Source organism: Cyrtonyx montezumae, unplaced genomic scaffold, assembly GCF_038088225.1.
Source record: "Cyrtonyx montezumae isolate F1298 unplaced genomic scaffold, pur_monq_1.0 scaffold_36, whole genome shotgun sequence".
Lineage (NCBI taxonomy): Eukaryota > Metazoa > Chordata > Aves > Galliformes > Odontophoridae > Cyrtonyx > Cyrtonyx montezumae.
In genome coordinates, this window is record NW_027072041.1 from 5,845,676 (window position 1) to 5,872,610 (window position 26,935).

The 26,935-nt window shown below is 39.0% G+C and overlaps 1 protein-coding gene across 1 annotated transcript in view; it reads left to right on the plus strand.

The window, feature by feature from the left end:
* Positions 1–2,760: 2,760 nt before the first annotated feature.
* VPS13A (vacuolar protein sorting 13 homolog A) overlaps positions 2,761–26,935 on the plus strand; it is a 101,096-nt gene continuing 76,921 nt past the window's right edge. Inside the window, exons 1-14 of the mRNA XM_065745550.1 lie at positions 2,761–2,903; positions 9,415–9,458; positions 10,400–10,442; positions 11,275–11,370; positions 11,618–11,719; positions 12,260–12,369; positions 12,654–12,713; positions 13,845–13,904; positions 14,127–14,207; positions 14,657–14,714; positions 22,647–22,774; positions 22,991–23,097; positions 23,818–23,989; positions 24,335–24,397. Coding sequence (XP_065601622.1) covers positions 2,804–2,903; positions 9,415–9,458; positions 10,400–10,442; positions 11,275–11,370; positions 11,618–11,719; positions 12,260–12,369; positions 12,654–12,713; positions 13,845–13,904; positions 14,127–14,207; positions 14,657–14,714; positions 22,647–22,774; positions 22,991–23,097; positions 23,818–23,989; positions 24,335–24,397 — 1,224 coding nt within the window. The 5' untranslated portion in view covers positions 2,761–2,803. The remainder of the gene's footprint in view (positions 2,904–9,414; positions 9,459–10,399; positions 10,443–11,274; positions 11,371–11,617; positions 11,720–12,259; positions 12,370–12,653; positions 12,714–13,844; positions 13,905–14,126; positions 14,208–14,656; positions 14,715–22,646; positions 22,775–22,990; positions 23,098–23,817; positions 23,990–24,334; positions 24,398–26,935) is intronic.

Genomic DNA, 26,935 nt, shown 5'->3' on the forward strand with positions numbered 1-26,935 from the left:
GAACAAATTAAAACAAAGAAGAAACAGCAATGTCCATAACAAAAGTGTGCTTCCTTAAATGAAGGTTCATAAAGAATTCCGCGTGTCAGTCAAACATGACATTACAAAGGCAGCAGTGGCTAAGCACCTAAACACACGCTACAGTCAAGAAATATGATATGTAGAACTCATGTTACTATATGAAGGAATGAAAGTGTATCATTTCTGGCAGTCTTTTGGTATTTTAAACAGAAGTTTCAGTGACACTGACACAAACACAGTTTCCTTCATAACATCTATCTGAAAAAAATTAAAAGGAATTTGTTTTCAGAACTAAAGAAAAAATGTTATTTAGTGCTAGTACACACTAAAACAGATAACTGAACTTCAAAGAATAACAGACTGCAACTAAATCAAGATATTAAAATTAAATTTTATTGAAATGTTTGGGTCTAGTTTAAAAGCAGCAAATAACATCACTGAATTCTTATGAAGTTCCTATTAAATATTTGAACATATGATATTTATGGCCTGTCTACCATTTTGCCATGACTCCTTGCTTTATTGCTTGTCGATCAATGTTCTATAAGTCTTTCTTTCTACAAATCTACCTACAATTTGCATCAAATTACTTTTTTTTTTTAAGTTTTAAATATTTATTACAAGTTTCTTATCACAAAAGCTTCATAGGCACATGGAAAAATGAATCTTTAACTCACTGCTTATTCTTTGTTCTGCAAAAAGTAAATCACAGGATCGCAGGAAGGCTAAGGCTGGAAGGGACTTTTCAGGTCATCTAGTTAAATGAAATAGTGTTCATTTTGAACATAACAAAACTTCTGAAATATATGTATAGCAATATTTAATTCACTTTTGGTAGGCAAAGAGAAAGCACAGCAACATTCTCTTTCTTCCTTGCACGTCACATGAGAATTAGAGACCAGCAACTGCTGCCTAAAGACAATGGCAAGAAAACAGATCACACTGAACAAACATGCCACAGCTGACACTGTTTCAGAACATTTTATCTTTCAAAAATATTAGTAAGCATGTTTCACAGTTGCTTACATTGTTGCATTTCACTTTAACCAATTGCTGATGAGTGTCATTATTGACATAGGTCAGGGAGAAAAACATTTCTGAATTTTCTTTGTCACCATGGTATTTTCAGTAAGCTGACCTTGGCTGGCTGTAAGATGCTCACCCTGCTACTCTCTCTTTACCTTTCCTCAACCAGACAGGTGGAGAAAATAAGGTGAAAGAGCTCCAAGATTGAGTTAAAGGCCGGGACATGAACCACCAATTAGCCTCATAGGCAAAACAGATTCAACTTGGAGAAGCTTAATTAAAAAATAAAATAGGACACTGAGAAACCAAGCTATGACCTTTCCTCACTCCTCCCTTCTTCCAGCCTCAACCTCAACTGTCTGCTTCGTGCTCTGACTCTCCCATTGCAAGAAGTATGGGTACTTAAAGCTGTGGTTGGTCCATTAATATTTCATCTCTGCCACACCTTCCTCACACTCTTCCTCCACTCAAGTACATGGCTCTTCAATAAACCCGTCCAGCATGAGTCCTTTCCATGGGCTACCATTCATGACAGCAGGCTGCTCCATCAAAGGTCTCCACAGGCTGCCTGGGGGGCTCCTGCAGGACCCTCCATGGACTGTACCTCCTTTATGCCTCACCCACTGCCGCCAAGAGGCCCCTTTTATATCTGCATGTGGAGATTAGCTTAGTGTGCCACCCATAGGCTGCAGGGTACAGCCTCTCCTGGGCTGCAGGCAGCTGCTGCTCTGTGCCTGGAGCTCCTCCTTCTACACTGATCTTCTGGGCTGTGTGGCTGTTCACTCACATTTATGTACTTACCATTCTCTTTTTTAAACATATCACAGAGGTACTACCAGAGTTGCTGATGGGTTCGACCTCAGCCAGCAGCAGGTCTGACTGTTGCCCAGAGATGGCTTTGCCTCATACAGGAGCACCTGGTCCCTTCTCACAAAGGATCCCCTGCTGCCAAAACCCAATACAACATGCTACAAAAAACTCAAGGGTTTATCTCACTCATAAATCATGATTATTTAATTTTAAGCTTAATTATTGCAACTCCATGAGAAAGCTGGAGAAAAACTATATCCTTCCATTCAATAAATGCACAGAGGTAGGTTGGCACAGCAGAACTCGTGCTGAAGGCCTCGGGAGGCATTCTCTGAGGGTGGCTGTGACCCAGTTTCCGAGCGCCATTGAGCAGATCCCAGCCCAGCAGGCTGCAAAGAGCCAGATTCTGGAGATGCATCTGAAATTCAACCAGGTTTAGTCACGCTGCTAATAATAGCCCAGCCACCGCAAAGGGCAGAGAGGTGCAGTAACTTCAATCCCTGCCTCGCCTGAAGAAAAATGGAGCTCATTACAGAAGCAAGTATGTGCCTACGTACTAAAAATTCTGACAGCTACAACGTTTGAGCTCATAGGACAACGTACTTAGCTTCTTAAAGAACACGACAGCTAGCCAACTTGACACCTCTACATTTCCGCTAGAAATCCCACACACGCTTCCCGAGAGCCGAAGGGCCCCACTACCCCACAATGAACCTTGAAAAACAGCCCGCCCAAACCCACCTGGGCAGAGCGCCGGAGAGAGACCCCGTCCCCTCCCCCCCCAGCCCAGTGCGCCTGCGCGCGGCTCGGAGGCGTACGGAACGCGAGCAGCAGGTGGGCGTGGCGAGAGGGAACCGCCCCTCGGGTGGTGGCGCGGGGCGGGGCGGGGCCGGGCCGTGACTGGGCCGCGCCCGGGCGGAGGGCGAGGAAGCGGCGGGGGTTCAGGATGGTGTTTGAATCGCTGGTGGTGGACGTCCTGAACCGCTTCCTCGGCGACTACGTGGTGAACCTAGACAGCTCCCAGCTCAAGCTGGGCATCTGGGGAGGTACGGGCCGCCGCGCTGCGCTCCGCCGGCCCTTCACGTGCTCGGGCTTCAGCGGCGTGGAATGATCGCCGAGGAGCCGGGGGTGGTTGGGTAGGGAGGCGGTGGCGGCGGGGACGCGCCGCGCGGGCGGGAGCGAGAGGCGCCCGGCGGGGAGCGGCTCCGGCGGTGTGCGCCGCCGCCGCCGCATCGTGTCCGTGCGCGGCCAGAGCCGGGCGCGGAGCGGGGGCCCGGAGCAGCGGCCGTGCTCCATTGCTGGCGCTGAGGCGGCGGAGCAGCGGCGTGCCCCGCGCGGTGCTCCGCCTGCCGCGCTGCGAGAAGGCGGCGGCCTCTGTGCGCTGGGGTAAGTACGCACGGAAGAAGGAAGACGCCCACAAATGACAGGTGCGTGTGCGGGCACCCCTGAGTCAGCTGTGAATGTGCGTTCCAGGTTCCTGCAGCACCCGCAAAAGCAAGCGGAGCTGAAGAGTTTTGTACGTTTGCTGGTATGAAGCACCCCTAGTTTTTTCCTTTCACATAATTCCATTGTAAGGCCTTTACATACATGTTTCAGATTCTGGAGGCTTCTCTTGGAGCTTTTTGCCTCTTGGCCGTTTTTATTTTACTCTTCTGTTATCTGCAATGTTTTTATTATTTGGTTTCCATGCCATCAGGTACTCAAGGCTCTGTAAACTTCAGACTCGGTGTGGAGCCTTAAAATTGCACCAGCACACATAACTGTTGCAGAGCAAGGACTGTCCTCAGTCTGTGTCATTAAGGCTGAATGTAGCATACTTGTTGATAGTGCTTTCTTGGAAAGGACTGACTTATTGCATATTTTGGCAGAAATGTGGCACACTGACTGTTGAACTGAAGTTTTTCAGTTATCGTACATGCTATTCACAGAAGGCAGGAACAGTGCCTATTGTAAAATACAGATCATTCTGTAAAAGTTTTGCACTATGGTTATACGTCACAAATAAAACTTGTTTTTCTAGCTCTGTACATGAGTGGTGGTTTGTCCTGACAGCTCATGCTTCTATGGGGCAGCTCTTAGTAGGCTGGGTGCATAATTACCTATGGTTTATATATTGGCTGTGTGTGAGAACAGATATGTGATACCTCCTGTTCTGAGATGCCTAGAGAACTGCTGTGTAACATCTTAGATGAATCATCTGAAGAATGTTGTTTTGTAGTCTGCCAAGGATGAATGCATGTGCAACTTCCCCCGTGCTGTGTGGCTTGTTCTTCTGCATTTTTTTTTTTTTTTTTAACTCCTGGGAGCTTGGAGGACCTAGAAGGTACATTCATGCGACTAAAATGCAGCAGCTATTAGTAACGGTAGCAGATTTTTTTTTATGGCTGTCTTTGACTAATAGATTCTTAAATACATAGATCCTTATGAAGTTTGCTGTTAATTTTATTGTGTTTCTTATAATTGAAGTTGTGGAACTAGATTTTACTTTTTCTTTAATAGAAAAAACAGCATTTTTTCTCTTCAGATTTTGTATAAAGCTAGTACATTTGCAGGCTTTTCTGCTTGCTATGAAAGTGCTTTAGTTCCCTCTTGCTGGGAGTATATGCCATGTGCCTTTTGGATGCTGTGGCACTGCATGTATTAATTTATTAAATCTTAAAAGCTCTGTATTTTCTGGACTGAGAGATGAAATACCCACAGTGTAAGTACCTTCCCCTTAAGGTGCTGTGGTGAAAGAGTTATGTCACTGTGTATGTTATAGCTAGCTTTTTACATTAAGATTGGTAATGTTCTGTTGGTAGACTCTGAACATGTACATGCACTTCCCTCTGCTGTGAATTTGAAAGCTTTATTAGTGATCTTAAGGAACACACTTAACATTCATTTTCATTTTGCATAATGAGAGAAGTGAGGATGTCATTGAAATTCAATTTGTGTCACAAAGTTGGATGATGATGCTGCTTCTACCAATGCACAAGTACATGGTAGTAACTAGAAATGCTTTAAAATGTTTTCCTTTGCTCAGCAAAAAAATCTCATATTGAAGGGAAAAAATCCCAAGTATCTTGAAATCTAAGGTGAGATGCACAAAAGCAGACTCATGGCTGAAAGAATTGCAAGAATTCAGTGTCTTGAAATATAAAAGGCAATTCTGGAAGGAGAGTGAAGGACAAGCTGTATAAATTGAACATGTAAGGGCAACTCTGGAAAGGCAAAGGCGTAGAAAAAGGTATAATAGGAAAAGCCAGTGGATCCCTTGAGAAAATAATTCCTTAAGAATGGTAGAATAAGGTGTTACGTGCTGTGCTTGGCTGCCACCAAGGAAAGTTATGTAATGGATGGTTCTGGGAAAACCAGCAGTATAAGCCTTGTCTTGTTTCTGGTCTGCACTTAGCAAAGTGTCACTTAGGCAAGCTCTTTTTTCAGCTTTCTTAGAAGAACAGGTTAGATGAATATCTCAGGTTATTTGAATATCTGGTGTTTCTTACTGGGACAGCTGTATCAGCCTACTGACAGAGGCAGATATTTGACACAAGTTTAAGAGCTCTCAAGTACATCTTATCCATTTTTTCTGTCAGTTATAGCAGGTGTGGTCTTTGCATATTGGTAAAGTCATCTGGACTCTCTGAGGGACACCTCAGTAGTTTCTTCTGCCTTTTGTGATCAGTTTTGCAATAGATGTCAGTATAGAAGGTGTCTGGCGGACACTCAAAGCCTCGAAGACTTCCAGGTTGTATCTGGAAGGTATGCTTAAATACAACTAATTAGCAGGACAAGTGAGAAATAACTGACAAGGCAGCTGTTAGTAATAAGTGATCAAAGTGTTTCATAAGCCATGCTCATATCAGTAATATGATAGTCTTGGTAAAAAGTAGAAATTCTGTTAAAGTATGAGCAGGACAGTCTGTAATGGATCAGATATCAGCAGAGATATTTTAAGTTCCTGATGTCTGCCATCTTTGATATCTCTTCCAGTCATCTGTCTCACCTCTGTCCCTTAATTACAAGAACAGTAGAGACGTTAGAGTTCATAGGTTAAATGAACAGGATTTTTATGAGGATCAATTTCCTTTTCCTGCTGTAGCTTTTATTGTGATAGATAACAAAATTTCAGTTATATCTCCTTGATTAAGTGGTTTACTAAATATTACACTAATATTATTAGCTTCTGAGATTAGAGCATGAATGTTCATAAAAATTCATTATTTTGGCAAATGTATGATTTTGTTGAATTAGTTTTGATGTCCAGAGATCACTGGAGCTAAGAATTTGCTTTTTAAATAGGCCTAGTAAATCGTAAACTATAGGTACTTGAATATTTTAGCTTCTACTATTGTTTTTTTTTTTTTTGTAATCCTGCATATTTAACCAGAGGTATTTTTACAATGCCAACTATTTGTATTTACAGTTTTAAAGATTGCTTAGGTAGAAAGTTTTTAACCTATCTTTTTGTCTAGATGTACTATTATGTTCAATATAATCAGCAGAGAAACATCCAACTGCTTCCCAATGGAAAACAAACCAAATCCAAGAACAGCAAAAGCAAACCCTGAATTTTGATGCATTTTGTAATCTTCTCAGTTAAAATCCATTGGCTGTTCTCCAAGGCAGTAAAATTCAGAAGCTGTGTTATGTCCACACTGAAGTTTTGTTCTTATTGTTCACAACTTACGTGTTTGAGAGTAGCTGTTTAAAAAAATTAGTACTGCAATGGCAGAATACAATACGGTTGCTCTTGCATTTGTGTTCATTCCCTCCCAAGTGAAACAGTGGGGTGTGATAGAGTCCAAATTTTGGCAATGAGAGAGTACCATTGTGGTTGATCACCCTGTTTCAAAACTTGAGTGTTGAAATTGGGTGCCAGCTGAGGTCTGGCACCTGGGAAATAGTTCAGGTTTACTTTGTATCTTCTTCACACTGTCTGTAAAGCAAGCAAAGGCGGTGACAGAGCCTTTATTTGAGGTAGAGGCTCTACAGAAAGAGGTATTAGAGATAAGGGGAATGAACTCACCCCTCCCGGCGGCCGTTTAGTTAAGGAACGCAGCCGCCCCTCGGTCGAACACTGGCGCACCGGAAGGAAGGAAGGGAGCCGGGGGGGAGGGGCAACCCGCGCGGGCTCTGAGCGTATCTGTGCTTCCGGAAGCACCACAGAGAGGGAGAGAGGGAGAGAGGGAGAGCGGGAGGGCGGGAGGGAGGGTGGACCTGGGCTTCTCCGGGCGGGTCACCCAGATGCTCATTCACTGCTTCAGGCTGTGACCAGGCAATCCCACTGCAACTGCCAAATACAGAAAAAGGAAATGTTTCCTAAGTGTATAAAACAGAGTGCTTTAGTAGCCTTCTATGTACTGCGGGAAGTCGTCGTCGTCTTCTTCTTCTTCTTCTTCTTCTTTTTTTTTTTTAAGTAGCGATATTTCAGTAAATGTTTTGGAAATTTACATTACAATTGAAATTTTCATAGTTTCACTAATTTATCCTAATTATTTCAATTAAAATGTTAGAACTTAAGAATCACAAAATTGTACATGTAGAGAAAAATAGTGAAGAATAATTTACTTGGCTTCCCCATCCCAACTCTTTGTTTAGAATTGTTAAAAATAAATTCCAAACAATATTGATGCTGTGTTTGTTCTCTGCCAGTATGATGGGCTCATGCAAAATGAGCTATAGCTTGCCTTGTGAAAAACTATTTTATAAGAACTTGGCATGATAATCATTGCGTGCTTTGCAGTGATTTGTTTTCAGAAGCATTAGGGCTTTCATGTTATTGCAGCTTAAGGTACTGTGTCTCAGCTGAAGATGCATAATGCACTCAAGCTGTTTCTAAAGACAACTTAATGTTTACTTAGCTCATAGTAAAAGTGAAAGAAACTAAACCCATTTAAATTATTTTATGTGTCATGTAGTCTTAGAGTTTGCTGATAGACATGCCTCAACTGGGAGGTAAAAATCTAGGCTACGGTAATTAGATCACAAACAAGAACCTTTACACTGTACACAACAGAATTACTTACCATGAATACAAACAGTGATGCCTTCTTGGAGAAGGAAAATGAATGTTTTGTTTTTGTTTTGTTTCCTCTTAGATAATGACATTTCCGTTACTGAGTGTTAAAACAATCTGTGCTGCATGAGTTTTGACAGGAAATAAATTTAGTGTATATTACTGACCCCAGAAGTAAATAAAGGCTGTTGTCTTGTCATTATCTGCAATGACTGTAAAAAGCTGTCATAGTTACTAGATGGGCTATGGAGTACTGCTGGAAATACTTCCTTACTGCCACTGGGTCTATATCGTAGTGTTAAAAAGCAGAGCCAACAGCTCAAAACCACCCTCCTGCATAAAGTATCTCTTTCGATAGGCTAATAGTGGCATGTATCAAATGTATGAAATTCTACCAGAAAATCCTATCTATTTATTCTGATTACTCTGATAACCACATTAAATAATAAAAAACTTAGTATTTTGTAAGTACCTCAGCATGGTTGCATTATTTCACCTGGAAATCTCTACAAGAGCAGTTCAGTGACTGGAATCAGTTCCAAGGAGTCCACTTTTCATATTAAGAATCTTGTTTCCCCAAATTGGTGGTACTTTGAGTAGTTGTCTAAAGCTATAATCACTGTGTAACTGCACAAATATTACAGTAGTTGAAGGTCCTATCTCCTGATATGTTTAGCCATTCTTAACTTGTGTGTCCAAAAGGAAAAATATTATTTGGTCAGTCAAATCTTATTTGCTGTCTCAAGCTGTATTCCCTTCAGGTTTGTAGTCTGCTTATTGTTTTCTGAATCTCATATATACTTCTGTTTGGTGATATCATCTGTTCCATGTGTATGTGTTAGGAATATACAACTGATCAGAAGGTAACAATTGCAGATATTCCATCTTTCTCATAGAATTTGCATCAAACTGTATCAAACAAGATTTTGCTTCAAACTGTACATGCTTTCAAAAGATGAATTTCCTGCATCTTTCTGATACTCCACTGTGATGTCAAGTTCCTGATGTTGAGTATGTTTAAAAACAGATTCTACAGTTAGAATTTTCTGTGTTTACAGGATACTGAAGTTATTCTTGTCTTATGACATTCAAAAATTGGATGTACTGCAGTGCTTCCTGTGAACTGTCATAAAACTGTAAAAGCAACTTGCAAATCTAAGATCTTTACAGGGAAAAGAAGATTCAGCATAAGGATAAAAGTGTAACATGGCTTTACACAAGCCTTGAAGCAGATGGTTGAGGAAAAAGAAGCAACTTTTTAATTTCAAATAGGTCCTTACAAAATGCAACAGTCATAGAATCATTAAGGCTGAAAAAAACCCTCTAAAATCCTCTCCATTGAGTTACTTTGAGAAATCTTGGGTGCTTTTCCATGGACATGGAAGATCCTTAAGCAGATTTCAGAGAGAGATTGCTTTGTAGTGGGAATGGACAGTGCATTCTTAATAATCTTCTGCGGATATTTGATTTATGGGTTGTGGATGTCTTCCACAGCTAAGACTTGTGTGCACTACTATGACTTTGTAGTTTTACCTATTGGCTCTTTTTGCTTTTAGGAGCTGTAGCGCTGAAGAATCTTGAAATAAAAGAAAATGCACTGGTAAGACAATGAAAGCAAAGGCAAAACTGTTGCAGAAAAATTATTATAGGACGCTTTTTGGTTGTTATTTTTCCTGATTCTTATTTTAGGATGTACAGCCATGTATACAAAAATTCTGGGTTTTTTTTGTTTGTTATTTTAGTACTGGTGTTATCTAAAGAGTTTGTGATTAACTAAGACGAATATATCAAAGAATCATAGAATGGCCTGGGTTGAAAAGAAACTTGAAGATCATCTAGTTTCAATCCCCCTGCTGTGCACGGGGTTGCCAGCCACTAGAGCAGGCTGCCCAGAGCCACATCCAGCCTTGTCTTGAATGCCTTCAGGGATGGGGCATCTACAACCTTCCTGGGCTGCCTGTTCCAGTGCGTCATTGCCCTCAGAGTGAATAACTTCCTTCTAACATCTAGCCTAAATCTCCTGTCTTATTTTAAAACCATTCTCCCTCATCCTATCACTGTCAACCCATATGAACAGTCGTTCCCCATATTATTTTTTACACTCCCTACAAGTATTGGAAGACTGCAGTGAGGTCTCCCCAGAGCCTTCTGTTCTCCAAGCTAAAATATATGCATAATATTGGCTTCAATTAGCATATTTTGCAAAAAAAAAATAAAAATCCCTCTCATACAGGAATGTGTTTAAATAAAAGAGAAAGCTGGAAGAGTTTTTTTTTCTGTAGGATATGGGGGTAGAAATTTACTCTGGGGAATGTGTTTAGCCTGGCTTGGTTTGACAGTCTAAATCAGCAACACATTGTTTGCACATTCAGTATATTCAAAAATCTTGCTTTTATTTATTTATTTATTTGGTGTGTGGGTTTTTTTTTTCCCCCAGTGGTTTAGTGGTATATTTGTTAATAAGCTTATCATTGTCTTCTCTTCATATTTGACAATAACATTTCACAAGTTGCTGAAATATTCTAAACCACTTTGTTTCAGAGTCAGCTGGATGTGCCATTTAAAGTTAAAGCAGGGCATATTGGTAAGTTACGTTTTGTAATGTATTCATGCAGGAATTACTAAACACTGTTTTTTTTTGCAAGGGGCTTTAGGCATTGTAAGCAAGTAGCTTTCTTGATTTTTTTTTTTTTTGTCTTTTGAATATTCTGGGTTTGTTTTTTGTTGTTGTTCTGATTTTTTTTTTTAAAGCAACTTGTTTCCTTGAAGTGAAATGTAACATTAAAATGTATGAAGCCTTGTTTAGTTATATCAGTATTAATGATAAAAGAACACACTGTAGCAAATATGAGTTGAGTAGAAAATGGATCTTGTCTGTTGTATCAGCAAGATTCATCTCTTATTTCACCACCTCCTTCCCTTAGTCTTTTCCCTGTTATGAAATATTTTCTCACTCCTAGTTGATTGCCTTTTAAAAGTTCATCATTTTTTAAAGTGAACTAGGTCAAAAGCCATACTGTTTCCCTTATACTTCCTCTGGAAATAATTTTTGTGTGTGTGACGAACTTCATATTTTATTCACTTATATGAGGAATGAGGGGCACTGTTACATCAGCATCATCAGCTTACAGACATGCATGCGCTATTGTTTTGAAGAGTGAATATAATTCAAAAGAATAAGGACAGGAACTTCAGACTTACATGTTTGCCTCATGCGGAAGACTTGAATGTTTGTTTGTGTGCTACTTAAAACAGACAACCCAAAGGAAGCCTGCCTCAGATGCACTGCTTTTTCTGTTCATTAATGTAATTATTTAGAGCTTCTGTGGTTAATGTCACTTATCTTTCTAATACTTTTTTTTTCTCTAATCATCTGTTTGACTGTATAGCTCACTATTTTTCTTTTGTGCTTGTAGGTCAACTTAACCTACAGATTCCATGGCAAAACCTTTACACTCAACCTGTTGAGGCAGTTCTTGATGGAGTTTATTTGCTTATTGTGCCCACAGCCAGTAAGTTATATAGAGGAAAAAGTGAGGGTGGATGGGATTTCAGAAGTCTCTGTAAGTGGTTGATGTTGCTTTTATGAGCTTTATTTCTAGTAGATACTCCTACCAAATCAAACTAGGTAAATGTCAGTGGAACGTTCTTCAGCAGTTTAGATTTAATCAACTAATTTTTTATTACTGTAGAATTATTAATAAAATATGAGAAAAAAACATGTTTTTTGTATCTCATATTTTAATATTGTGCATTTAGGCATAAAATATGATGCTGAAAAAGAGGCCAGGCAGCTCTTGGAAGCAAGGCAAAGGGAACTGCAAAGGATAGAGGAAGCAAAGCAGAAAATAGCTGATCAAGGTAAGAGTGGGAACAGCTAAATAAAGGATTGCTTTTTCATTTTTAATCCAAAAGCATGTTGAATTTCTCAGTATTATAGATTTTTTGTTTTGTCATGATATTTAAACTACAGGTATAGATCTTTATTTTCCTATAAAAATGTATGAGTTTGCAGGTTTGTCCTAATTAGTGTTTGACTTGGCTGTTGAGTATTTTGTATGAAATAGTGTTCATCTTTCGATATCAGATACTGTCTTGAAATTTGAGTGTGTAGGTAGCAAGGATGCTGCAAAATGTTCGTCCTGGAAATACGAGGTTGTTGTCGTTTTATACTTATATAGTTTTGAATCACTTGGATCCAATCACAGACTGAAACTTCGTAGGCTGAGGATATAAATGTTACAGTCATATTGAAAATGTTATTAAGAAATGAGAGTACAGCATAATAGAAAATTTAAGTATTGATCAAATGAATGTTGTGTTGTTTTTTATTCTGGTTTAGTTCTAAAAAATCTTAAATGTGAGCAGAATAGTATTATTTTTTTTTATATTTTTACTTAGATAAAGTAAAAGAAGAGAAACAAGACAGTTTTGTAGAAAAACTAGTCACTCAGGTCATCAAAAATCTTCAAGTGAAAATTTCTAACATCCATGTTCGCTATGAGGACGATGTAAGTGATTTTGTCTATTATAAGATATGGGGATGTGAACAACAATATTAAATTAGGACTTTGCCTGATATATATATTTTTTTCCCCCGTCATTTTGTATGTTGACAGAATCTTACAAAAGTTTTTAAAGTTTTATGGTCTTAAAGTAAAAAATGAAAACCTTGTACCAAGGCATGAAGATATAATATGTTTATGTGTATTTACTGTTATCAGTTTATTTCCAAGTCTAAATTTTAAGCATAAGATGATCTGACGATCTTTTGGCATTTTCCTCACTTTATTAGATCACAAATCGGAGTAACCCGTTGTCATTTGGGATTTCACTTCAGAACCTAAGTTTGCAGGTAATTTTATTTTTCATCTAAAAAGCATGTTGATATATAGATTAAGTTGGTGTATATGATATAGGTTATATTGATGTATTAGTTAAGTTTTTCTATCTGGTAACATATATTGTCTAATGGAAGGATTCCTGTAATTATAGCCTAAGCAAAAATGGTAACTTTGTTTTATCAAATCAAGCACAAATATTGGAGTGGGAATGTTGCTGTTAAAGATAAAATGCTGGCTTCTAAACGGAGCTCTGGGATGAAACTTCTATTCTGCCTTTTCAATTTGTGGTTGCAAAGAATCAGACTTATCTGAATTTGTGGTATTCGTAATCTATGAACTTTTTATTGAAATTGACATGAACCCCAAAGAAAGAAATGAAAAAACAAAAAATGACATCTTGTTTCAAATTGTAGTTGAGTTCTTTAATCCACAAGCTCCAGTTCATGGTATGATAGTAGCTATTTTGGACTGTATGTATTCATTCTGTAAGAGTAGCTAGGAGAAGCAGTATACTGAATAGCTCTGGCTTTGTACCTTTTGTTGCATAATTAAAAATTATAAAGAAGTGGTATTTAAGTAAATTCTGCTTTCTTGAATCAATTACTTGTCACATCAGTTCTTTTTCCTATCAGATTCAGAAACAGGAATAGCCCTTTTCTAACCTCTTCCCACAAACAATTTTTAATAATGAAGAAAAACCTGGTACTCTTACTACATTACTATTGAAGTACTTGTCACATTAGCCTTAAAAAATTAACACCAGCAGAAAGGACTTAAGTCAGGCTTGAACTAAGCTGCTACTTCCAGAACTACAGAATAAGTCCTAGTCCATTTTTGTTTCCTTTGAAAGTGCTTATCTTTAAATTATATTGATGTAAAGGAAAACAGTTGGAATGCTTTGGTTCCTATATGTAGCCTGCCAGTCACTGTTTGTATACATATGTGTTTTCTCAGTAAGGTACTCTGATGAAGTTTCTGATTAAGAAAGGCCTGGTAGTCCAAAATCAGAAGATGGTGTTGCTCTAATTTCAGTGGGTTTAATTATGATGATCATTCTGTTTGTTCTACTTGTTTATTTCAGTAGTGATAAAATGAGGGCATTTAGTAAACGAAAGAATAACTTTAATTAATTTTCATTTCAGACCTCAGATAAAAATTGGAATCCATGTCTACACGATGAATCTGCCAAGTTGTTCTATAAGGTACAGTATAATCTGTATACCAAAGAAAGAACTAGTATATTACAAACTTGGTATTTTCAATTCATTCTACAGTAAGAAGATATGACAGTGTAACTTAAAAGTACAAAAATATGCATGGTGCAGTGAACAGTCTGAATATTATTACTAATCCGGACTTTGTGAAGTCCAGATTCCATTTAAAATTTCTGAATTTATTAATATTTGTATTCTGTTTATTTTCAGCTTGTACGACTGGATAACCTTTTTGCTTACTGGAATGTAAAATCCGAGATGTTCTATCGTTATGGCTATAATGAATCATTGGTAAGTAAAGAAGGACTTCAGGTGTCTGCTATTCTAGTTCATACTGTGAAGCACTGAGCATGCTCCACTTTCAGTTCTGCACTCATTTGTGTCAGTATCGTCAGTAAATATCTTGTTAGTAGCTGACACATCAGGAAAAATACTAAGCATTAAGCTTTTTATGCGATGAAAATCCAACAGCTGTCTGAAAAACTTTGGGGGAAACAAAGTCATTTACTGATTAGGAAAATATTCACAATAGATGGTCATTTCACTGCTCAGTGATTTAGTAGCTAGAAACAGTAGTCCTCTAATATATCCATTTAGTTATGTTTTAAAAAAATATTATTTTAAATTGTATTGTGTTTCAGAGGCATTATCTCAAATATATCAAACTGTCAATCTTTTTTATTTTCAAAAGCTTTTAATGAAATAGAAGGGCAATATTTTTACTTTTTTCACCATTGCAGGTTAGCTTGAAACAGGGAGTTGCCTGCCACAATGTGATTCCAGTTGGTTATGATTTTGGTAAGTGTTATCTAAGTGTTAAATATTACAGATTGAAATAAAATCATATGTATAAATCATTTTTATTTTTAGCACTTTTCAGAGGTTGCTGCTTTTTTATACAGTGTATTGTTCTTTTGTAGGAATAGCTGTCTCTGTGATACTGCATGTTTTATGATATCTGTACCCTTAAAAAGATTTTGATTAAAGTCATGATTTTTTTCTAATCCAGTGTCATCAATACTTATTCACATATGTTGATTGTTCTTTATTCTAAGAACTAATAATGTGTGCATCTTGTAAATTATGTAAATCAGGTTGGTTTGAATTATCTGTGGTTTTGAGATTGTTTCACATACCACATGGGAAGTATACCTACTTTTTTTTGTTTTTTCTTAAGGTGAAAACAGTACTTACAAAACTGAAGCATCAGGGTTTTTTTTGTTTTTTGTTTTTAGTACTACCCAGTCATAAGTTGCACTGTTATCAGGGTTGCTTACTTTAGTCCAGACATCTCATTTGCTCCACTCTGACATGGTTTTATGATTTTTGGTACTGGTATTCCACATCATAACATCATGTAGTGCATTTAGAGTTAAAGAGTTAATGTTCCAGCTCTGTGGACCATCGATAGTTCCAGGTGCGCCTGTCTCAGAAGAGAAGAAGAACTCCATTCCCCAAAGGACTTTGCGATGCTTTGCGTTCTTACGTGTTTACGCTCAGAGGGAAAGATAAAAACTGTCTGCAGTCACGGGACTCTCTTCCCTTCGGGACCGAGCTCAGCAGTGGGTGTTTGTTGCAGCCGTCCACCTTCAGCGTTAGCGTAAGGCCTTTGGTTTATTGGACACTCTCTCTCTTGCTCATTTTATTTGATTCATTTGCCTCAATTCCAATTATATTATATTATATTGTGTTATTTTCCTTTCTGATATCTTATTTAGTAAATTAGCTTTCCTCCTCAGATCGTTGCCACTGTTTTGTTCCTGGGCCCATCTCCCTTCTCCTTTTTCCCTTTTCCCCCTTCCCCGGGGTGTGGGCCTGTGGGTCCCCTGCCTCAATTGTCACGGTACTGGGTCGAACTGTCCCGCAAACCGCTGACAATTTTGGCGCCCAATGTGGGGCACGACTAGCTGCCTTAGCCGGGCAGAGACATACTTTTAGAGTGAATCTCTGTCTTTTGTTAGGAAGCTTATCTGTACTGCAGCTCCTGTACGGCAAAACACGACCTTGAAGTCCAGGCGTACTGCCAGTTCTCCTGGAATATTTGTAAACTTTTCGGGTGCTGCCAGCTTGTTTGAGTAAAAGAAAAAAAAATGTTTTTACCGTTTCTGTTAAAACTGCCCTTACAGGGATTGTATTTCATTGCTTTTTCCCTTTTAATGCTCAAAATGTACTGGAACTTGGTTAAGCTTTCCAGTCTGATCTATGGAGCCTGGTCCCTATATGACAAACTAAAAGCAGTGATGGTGGCATCTACCAGATACCTGGGCACCCCGGCTAATGTAACAAACCATACCATGTTAACAAACCAAACAATATTTGAATGGGTGTCCAGTTTCTCCTCTCAGTTCCTTATGAATTTTCAAGATTACAGCTTAGGGACTATGTTAGCATTTGGGATATTAGTCCTCCTGAATGTACTCTCTTTAATAGGATTTTACATTGCATGGAGGAAGCTTTTCCCAGAAACAGAGAATGCTGAATGGCAGGGAAAGTGGAGAGTTTTAGGAAAGAAATTAGAAGCATGGGGACCTCCGGTGCCATGGGTTTTTACTCCTGAGCACTTGCAGGATCCTGAGGAGCTAGGCCTGTATCTGAGTAATGGGTGTTGCAGCTCAGAAAGATCTGAGGTGGAACAGCTTTTCTGGGGCTTGGCTTATGCTTACCGAGGCATATATACTGTGCTGGATTGAGAGTGTGTCCAAACTGAGGCTCAGACCAAAGAGGAAAACCTCCCGGGCACATCTGACCATCCAGAGAAAGCACTGGTATCAAAGTCAGTTGCCCCCTGGTGGAAGGCCAGAAATGGAAACATGTGTCCTCACGCCTAGAACGCAAAGAAGAGGTGGCGAAAGAAGAGGAAGATACAGGCGAGGGGGGGTCCTCAACACCACCACCACCAAGAAAGGCAACAAAGGAAAGTGAGAGGCATGGACATAGTGATGATGAGGATGATGAGAGAGTCAAAGTTACCACGTTTCGTCGACCCATGAAAATGTCTGAGATCCAAGGCTCAAGAAAGGAGTTTATTCGACGTCTGGATGAGAGTATTGTCACTTGGTTGCTTCGGTGTTGGGACAACGGGGCCAACAGTGTGTCCCTCGACAGTAATGAAGCTTGCCAACTAGGAAACATTGCCCGTGACCCAGCTGTCGACAGAGGGATCAGCAGGTATATGGATGGAATCGCCAGCCTCTGGCAATGAATGTTAGTAGCTGTGAGGGAAAGATATCCCTACAAGAGTGACCTGGCACCTAAAGTGAAAAGATGGAAAACTATTGAGGAAGGCATCCAGTATTTGAGAGAAACAGCTGTGGCGGAAATGCTGTATGATCCCACGTTTGATCCTGAAGATCGGGACCATGATCCAGAGAAAGTAAGGAGTACACCCAAAATATGTCAGAAGCTTTCAAAAACAGCACCAGAAAGGTACGCCGGTACACTAGTGACAACGTTCAACAGATATGAGGACCAAGACAGAAAACCCCCAGTTTTTGAACTGATTCTTACACTTCAAAACTTTGAACAAAAATTTCCGCCATCACACGCTTCCATTTCAGCCATATCAAGGTTAGAAGGACAGATGGAAGACGTGTTAGAGAAAGCATCCCGACTGATTGATGGGGTTGAAAAGATTGCAGCTTTCAGAAGCAAACGCCGTCCTGCTCGAGCAAATGACAGCACTAACTTCATGTCACGCGCGGCTCTGTGGAGTTACTTATGTGAAAATGGAGAAGATATGAAGGAATGGCATCAAAAACCCACCCCTGCACTGCGAGCACGGGTGAGAGAATTACAACACAGACCAACGACCAGTGAAGTTGTTCCTGTCACTACAGGTAACCAATAGAGGGGCCCTGCCCTCAGCCAGAGGAGGGAGAGGGATAATAGAGTGTATTGGACTGTGTGGATTCGGTGGCCTGGCACATCAGAACCACAAAAATATGAGGCACTGGTGGATACTGGTGCACAGTGTACTCTAATGCCTTCGAGTTATAAAGGGATAGAGCTGATCTATATCTCTGGAGTGACTGGGGGCTCTCAGGAATTGTCTGTGTTGGAGGCAGAAATAAGCCTCACTGGTAAAGACTGGCAGAAGCATCCTATAGTGACCGGACAGGGGGCTCCATGCATACTCGGTATAGACTATCTCAGAAGGGGGCACTTTAAGGATCCCAAGGGGTACCGATGGGCTTTTGGAATAGCTGCTGTGGACACAGACAACATTAAGCAGCTATCTGTTTTACCTGGCCTGTCAGAAGATCCGTCTGTTGTGGGGTTGTTACAAGTGGAGGAGCAGCAGGTACCAATTGCTACAAAAACGGTGCACAGACAGCAGTGCCGCACCAACAGGGATTCCTTGCTCCCCATTCATAACTTGATCCGTCAGCTAGAGAGCCAGGGAGTTATCAGCAAAACTCACTCACCTTTTAACAGCCCCATATGGCCGGTGCGTAAAGCCAGTGGAGAATGGAGGCTGACGGTAGATTACCGTGGCCTGAATGAAGTCACACCCCCACTGAGTGCTGCTGTACCGGACATGTTACAACTCCAGTACGAACTGGAGTCAAAAGCAGCCAAGTGGTATGCCACCATTGACATTGCTAATGCCTTCTTTTCAATTCCTCTGGCCATAGAATGCAGGCCACAGTTTGCCTTCACCTGGAGGGGCGTTCAGTACACTTGGAACCATTTGCCCCAGGGGTGGAAGCACAGCCCAACCATTTGCCATGGGTTGATCCAAACTGCATTGGAGCAGGGTGGTGCTCCTGAGCATCTGCAATACATTGATGACATTGTTGTATGGGGCAATACAGCAGAGGAAGTCTTTGAGAAAGGAGAGCAGATTATCCAAATTCTCCTACAAGCTGGCTTTGCTATCAAGCGAAGCAAAGTGAAAGGGCCTGCACAGGAAATTCAGTTCCTAGGTATAAAGTGGCAAGATGGACGTCGTCACATCCCAACAGATGTGATTGACAAAATTACTGCCATGTCTCCACCCACCAGTAAGACAGAAACCCAAGCTTTTCTGGGTGTAGTGGGCTTTTGGAGAATGCATGTTCCAAACTACAGTCTCATTGTGAGCCCTCTCTATTGGGTGACGCGGAAGAAGAATGATTTTGTGTGGGGCCCTGAGCAGCAGCAGGCTTTTGAACAAATTAAGCAGGAGATAGCCCGTGCCGTGGCCCTGGGGCCAGTGCGGACGGGACAGGATGTTCCAGCTGAGCTGGATGTTCAAAGGAACAGCTCCCTCTACCCATCATGCTACTGATGCCACTTGGAGTAAGTGGACTGCACTGATTACACAGCAAGCTCGGATGGGGAACCTCAACCGTCCAGGAATCCTGGAGGTGATCATGGACTGGCCTGAAGGTAAAACGTTTGGAACAACGCCAGCTGAGGAGGTGTCACATGCTAAAGAAGCCCCACCATATAATGAACTACCAGACAATGAAAAGAGATACGCCCTGTTCACAGATGGATCGTGTTGCATTGTGGGTAAGCACCGCAGATGGAAATCTGCTGTGTGGAGCCCCACACGACGAGTTACAGAGGCCACTGAAGGAGAAGGAGAATCAAGTCAATTTGCAGAGGTAAAGGCTGTCCAGCTGGCCTTAGATATTGCTGAACGAGAAAGGTGGCCAGTGCTTTATCTTTACACTGACTCATGGATAGTGGCAAATGCTTTATGGGGGTGGTTACAGCAGTGGGAACAAAATGGTTGGCAACAGAGAGGTAAACCTATTTGGGCTGCTGAACTGTGGAAAAACATTGCTGCCCGAATAAAGAATATGGTTGTAAAGGTGCGCCATGTAGATGCTCATGTTCCTAAGAGCCGGGCAACTGAAGAACAGCAAAATAACCATCAGGTAGATCGAGCTGCCACAGTTAAGGTGGCTCAAGTAGACTTGGACTGGCAACACAAAAGTGAATTATTTATAGCTCGGTGGTCCCATGAGACCTTGGGCCATCAAGGAAGAGATGCAACATATAAGTGGGCTAGAGACCAAGGGGTGGACTTAACTATGGATGCTATTGCACAGGTTATCCATGACTGTGACACATGCGCCACAATTAAACAGGCCAAGAGGATGAAACCTCTTTGGGAGGAAGGGCAATGGCAAAAGTATAAATATGGGGAGGCGTGGCAGGTTGATTATATCACCTTACCACGATCTCGCAGTGGTAAGCATTATGTGCTCACCATGGTAGAGGCAACTACTGGGTGGCTTGAAACATACGCAGTACCCCATGCTACCGCCCGGAACACCATCTTAGGGCTCGAGAAACAAGTCCTATGGCGACGCGGCATTCCAGAGAGAATTGAGTCAGATAATGGAACTCATTTCAAAAATTCTCTTGTAAATACTTGGGCCAAAGATCATGGCATCGAGTGGATTTATCATATCCCCTATCATGCACCAGCTTCTGGTAAAATTGAAAGGTACAATGGGTTGTTAAAAACAATGTTGAAAGCAATGGGTGGTGGAACATTTAAGCACTGGGAGAAGAATTTGTCAGAAGCCACCTGGTTGGTCAACACCAGAGAATCCATCAATCGCGATGGTCCTGCCCAATCCAGCTTTCTACCTACTGTAGAAGGAGATAAAGTTCCTGTAGTACATGTGAAGAACATGTTGGGAAAACCGGTTTGGGTTCTTCCAGCTTCTGGAGAGGGCAAACCTCTCCGTGGAACTGTTTTTGCTCAGGGACCTGGGTCTACCTGGTGGGTGATGCAGAAGAATGGGGATGTTCAATGTGTACCACAAGGGAATTTGATGTGGGGAGAGCGCCCTCAGTAATTCTATTACTATGTATATATGTATATAGCTATGTTGTATGTGTTTGTATTTAGTGCTTGTTAATCATTGTTTCTTTATGTATATATATATATTAAGCATGATGTAATGATGTTGAATAAGGGGTGGAATGTCATGGTTTTATGATTTTTGGTACTGGTATTCCACATCATAACATCATGTAGTGCATTTAGAGTTAAAGAGTTAATGTTCCAGCTCTGTGGACCATCGATAGTTCCAGGTGCGCCTGTCTCAGAAGAGAAGAAGAACTCCATTCCCCAAAGGACTTTGCGATGCTTTGCGTTCTTACGTGTTTACGCTCAGAGGGAAAGATAAAAACTGTCTGCAGTCACAGGACTCTCTTCCCTTCGGGACCGAGCTCGGCAGTGGGTGTTTGTTGCAGCTGTCCGCCTTCAGCGTTAGCGTAAGGCCTTCGGTTTATCGGACACTCTCTCTCTTGCTCATTTTATTTGATTCATTTGCCTCAATTCCAATTATATTATATTATATTATATTGTGTTATTTTCCTTTCTGATATCTTATTTAGTAAATTAGCTTTCCTCCTCAGATCGTTGCCGCTGTTTTGTTCCTGGGCCCATCTCCCTTCTCCTTTTCCCTTTTCCCCCTTCCCCTTCCCCGGGGTGTGGGCCCGTGGGTCCCCTGCCTCAATTGTCACGGTACCGGGTCGAACTGTCCCACAAACCGCTGACACACTCAAACGTGGAACAAGTATTTTTCACACTTTTTTATTTTTCACGTGCTTATATAATAAGTTTTCACAGAACAGAACAAGTTTTGAAATGTTTTACAGTTTATAGCTTTGACTTTCTTTATAAGGAAACGGGTGTAAATATCATTTGTTATCTAAGTCCTTACATAGAAGTTGAAAAGGATGCAAAATTCCGAGATTTGGGATTTGCACTCTTAAAATTCATCAGTACTGATAGAAACACAGATATTTTAAGTTGTGGCAAATGAAAGTTCTGACTGTTGGAGAGCAAGTCTAGACTGAGACCTTGATAGGAAGGTAATAAGTGAGAAGTCTGTCATTTGGACTGTGTAATACCAACAGATAGAAAGGAGGGAAAAAGAAATGTGTCAAACTGGACACAGGGAGAAAATGAATACAGAATTTACTGCAAATTATGTAGAATAAAGGTATAAACTTCACAAAGAATAATGAGCTTAAAATGAAACCAAGTTAAATAGTTGTAAACATTGCATCATCTCGCAAAAATATTTTCCACGTTTATGAACCTGTTAGTGAATTCAGAATATTTTTTATGTAGATGATGTATCAGAATTGCTATTAGTAAATGGAATTTCATTTTATAAGGATATGAACTATGTGATTTCAAGTAATATTGTTGGGATTGTTTTACTGAAATAGATGATAAAACTGAACCAAACATGGCTTCTGAAGGCTCTAGTGAATTCTTGATATTACCAAACTGAGAAATATCTGTTTTGTGAATTAATTTCAATGTATGACATGCTTTGCTTTATTTAGTATCCATGTTGATTTTTTGTCCATGATTATATGATTTAGAAATGTAGAATATTTATTTTTAGAAGTGAGTATAACTTATCAGAGTCTAATGCATCAGTAACAAAATACACACATTCAAAAAACCCATAACAAACAACATTGTTCTCTTTCCTATTACATTTTTGACAAGTCCGTGTTAATATATAGTCCTGAGACATGGAGGCAAAATGTTTTATGGGTCATATCATCAGAATGAAACTGTAAGACTGAATACACCTTTTACTGCATTTTAAGCTGCACTAATCAAGTTTGTGTTCTGAAGTCTAGCATTTTCCAAGGAATGACCTAGTGTAATTTGATAGGCATTATGTACTATTTATGGGAATCTTAGATATTAATGTCCTTTTTTTTTTTTTTTTCCTTATATCAAAATCTGTTTTTTAGTATTCCGCCCAATTTCTGCTGAGGCCAAACTTCTTATGAATCCTCGATCTGACATTGATTTCTCAACTCCAAAAATGGATTTAGATATAAATATAAAGGACATAGCTGTTGAATTCAATAAGCCACAGGTATCTTTTTTTTTTTTAATTATATACAGTAGTAAGAAGGTTGGTTTGCAAGCATAATAAGTAGTAGTCTGAAATTTTATAATAAATATAAAAATTGTTTCTTAGTGCTGCTTTTCTTTGCAAATTATTCTGTCTTTAAGGAAAGAGAAATGTTTTACACTGTTTGCAGAAAAACAGTTAACGCTCAAGTTGAACATTTTTTGTTTGTTCTTTTAGTACTTCAGTGTTATGGAGCTTCTTGAATCTATTGATATGATGACTCGAAATTTGCCATATAGGAAGTACAGACCTGATGTTCCGTTGCACAACAATGCCAAGATATGGTAGGCCTCCTCATACTTGAGAAACAACTTGTTAGTTATTCACTCATTTGAAATATCTATCCAGAAATCATATCTTATTTAAGAAAATTAGAACACACTTCCTTGTAAAACTAAGTCATGTGTTTTGATTTTTCTTTGCTTTAATTTTTCTTAAGATATTAGTATTTAAACAAACAAACAAACAAAACACAAGAGAAAAACTGATGTCCTTGTACTAAAGATGAGGATACAGTATTTGAAAGTTTGTATTTACTGTCTTGAAGGTTGTTATCAGAAACTTAAATTTGATAACGTTTTAGTATTTTAATTCTATTTTTATCAAAGAAATGCTGTTAGTGCTGTTATGTGTTAGGTACTATTATAAGAACATAGCTATTATCTGAAAAATAGGCTAATGTTGTATATACAGATGACTAAGATTTTATTTCTTTTCAGAAGTTTCCTCACAGTTGTTTGTTTGTGCCTTTGCATGCACAAATATGTTATTGGGCACTTCTTCCAGGCAACTGGTTAAGTTTAGGAAATAGCACCTATTAGCTATAGCACATATTACCTAATAGCTTTGGCTGGAAAAAATTGAAGTCCATTAAACCAAAGTGTAGTGTAAAATGAGATTTCATGCGTTCGCAGCTAGTTATATAATAAGTGGTAGTCTGCATAGCTGTAGGCATCTTTTCTATATGCCAATAGAAATGTCAGTTACACTTCATTTGTTCTTAGGTGGAAATACGTTATTTATGGCATCCTTGAAGTAAATGTTCAACGTAAGCTCCAAATGTGGTCATGGGAACATATTCGGCATCATAGGAATCAAGTGAAGAACTATAAGGAGTTGTACAGAACAAAGATAATATCAAAAAAACCTAATGAGGAAATCTTAAAGTCTTTGGAGGTCAGCCATTTTCTGCCAACATCTTAATCTTTTGTTGAACATAAATGCTTATGTGTTCGTAAGTACTAATTTGGAGTATAAATATTCAGCAGCCTGACTTGCAATTTCATCAGTACTGTGAGTAGTATGAATAAACATACTAGGTAATTTTAAATCAGTAATTGCAGTGAAATAAAATATAAACTGCAGTGCTTTTCTTCTCTAGGTTCATTTTGCTTTTTGAACTTGAGGAAATTACTTGAGCTCTTTGGAAGGAGTAGTTTGTTGTCACTTCCTTTAAGACTGTGAGCAGTGAAATCTTACCAAATGAAACTGACAAAAAATAATTTCTCTCTTCTGCTTTAGGAATTTGAAAAGGTCCTGGATATTTTTAACATCACACTTGCAAGACAGCAAGCAGAAGTTGAGGTAAAATTTCATCATTTAATTAAATCCAAGAACATCAGCAACATGAGTTTGTGCATAACTTGAGGCAGATGCATCTTAGTTCTGGTGTTTGAATTATTCTTCATACAGTTTTTATTCTACTTGTGTTTCACATTTGTTATTATAATACGCAGTTTCAACCTGCAATTAAGCAGAAATTAGTTTATGTATAGCTTCTTTAGGATGACTGATTGGGAGTAAATTTATTCCCACTATTCACAAGGAAGATCTACTGTGTGATTTGATTAATAAAGCAAGCGGCAAGTGGTTATGCCCATAGATTGAAATTTTTCAGGCTTTTTTTTTTTCCTCAAACAGTATAGGCTTGGTTAGTTTTGTTCCTTTCCTTCCTAGTACCCTATTAATGTAGTCTGGACACTAGTGTGTTTACATTTCATTACTATTTTCTAATATTATTTCAAATCTATCTAGTGAAAAAAAGAAAAATTAAAATAGGTGGTTACAATGAAGTAAAATAATGCGATTTCGTAAGTAAGAAGGACAATGTTAACAAACTGGTATAACTATGTTAGAATTCTCCTTAGTTCTCAGCATAATGTATGAGTGTTATTCCAGGAGACTAACGTGAAATCTGCATAGTTTTCGTGAAAACAATGGAAGGGTCTTTGGTCCATTAATATTCTTCTTCTAGTCACAATGATTATGAAGTTTAGAATGGTTGATAGTGAAACGTAACTAGCTGCAGTCAGTTGTTAACACATTGCCTGAGTTGAACATTTTGAAATGTTTGTTTTGTGGAGTACTTGAAGTGCAGTGTGAAAGCAATTGTAGCAGTAATAACGTATTGGTAAAACATACTCAGAAAAGGAACCTATGAGTGTGACTTTTAATTTTTTTTTCCTTACAGTCATCCGTGTATAAGTCCGTATTTAAGTGCATGTATAAACACTGTTCATACTTAAAGAGAAAAGGATGACATGCTCATGTTCCTCCTCTTCAGCTGAACTGGAGTGCAAATTTGTTTCATTTTAATTCTCATTTAATTTTTTCCTTTTTTTTTTTTTATTTTTTTTTAAATCTTGCGCCATGGAATCTTTCTTTCGTTTTTATTTCTTTCCTCCCAGCTCTGGTGAGATGAGGAGGATCCTGGTAAATTTTCACTCTTTGTTGTTCCGTTTTTCCCTTCTGACTTAATTTGCTACTTATTTTCTCTAGCATATATATATATAATCTTTACAAAATGTTATGTCATCCTACATTCCTATAATCATCATTATCTTCCAGTCCTGAGCTTTTAAGACAAGTTTCTGCAGTGCTTAGATGAAGGTTTCAAGCAAATTAATTTTTACTGATTGGAGAACCATCTTGAAAGACAGAATAGAATAGTTCAGTTGGAAGAAACTTTTGAAGATCATCCAGACTGATGCCTAACTAACTTTCTGGAGTAAATTCCAAATATTAAGTATCACGTTACAGTGATTCTAAGTTGTGTCTTATCTCTGTTGATCTGCCAGAAGCCTTCTGTATTTATTATTAGGTGATACCTCACTAAACAGTCTCAAAAAGGATATTGCAAGAGGGCAATCTACTACTAGATTTTTATTGGGGACAGGTAGCTTTAAGACTACCAGGAACTTACAGGAATATCCTTCAAATATCAGCTGAGTAAAATTAGATAAAAGAAAACCTATTATTTGTTAAGCTTTCATGTGTTTCTTTGTTTCTTTTTTCTTCTGTTGTGTAAGCACATCTCAATTGAATTTCAAGGCCTTGCTTTTTGTTTTCAGATCTTGAATTCAAGCTTCCAGGACACAATTTTTTGAACTATCTGATCTTCTTGGAACTTGGTAGCAATAACTTTTAATCCAAACCTTTACCTACTCCTTAATCTCCATCACTGTACATCTCAGTACCAAAACTCAATTTTAGTGAGCCAAGCATCAACTCCTGGTATCAGAATAGCTTGAGAAACTGTTATCCCTTAAATCTGGGGAAAATTTATAGATGATTCCTTGAACTCAGAATAGAGGCTGATGTTCCTTTTCTCTCCCTTTCTTTCAATCAGAAAATGTACCTTGCAAAGTAATCCTTCTGTAGACTCCACTGATTTCTAGGCCACTGTAAATGAGGCAGAGGGAAAATGGAGCAGGATTTCATCAGAAAGGGTGAACTTTCTATCATACAAAAATGTTTTTTAATCCTTGCACAACTAGTTTTCCTCAATTCTGTTTACAGTCTTTCTTACCTTGGTCTGCAGTGCCAGCTGCAGCTTCTGATACATCAAGAATGACAGTTGTCCTTCAACTCGTAATTCTTAAGTGTCTTAAAAACCCCTTATCTTGGAGGTTTAACAGCTCTATTTTAAAGCTTTGTCCATTTTTTTCACGAACCACTTGCTTTCTAACAACTGCTTGTTAATTGATATCTTTTATAAAAAGAACACTGGATGATTTTTTTCAAAGTCTTTGAAAACTTGTGTGCTTCAGATGACGTTTTGAATCATTTGTCTGAAGTAAATCAGTAATACCAGTTCAGAGGACTTTATGGATTTATGGTGAG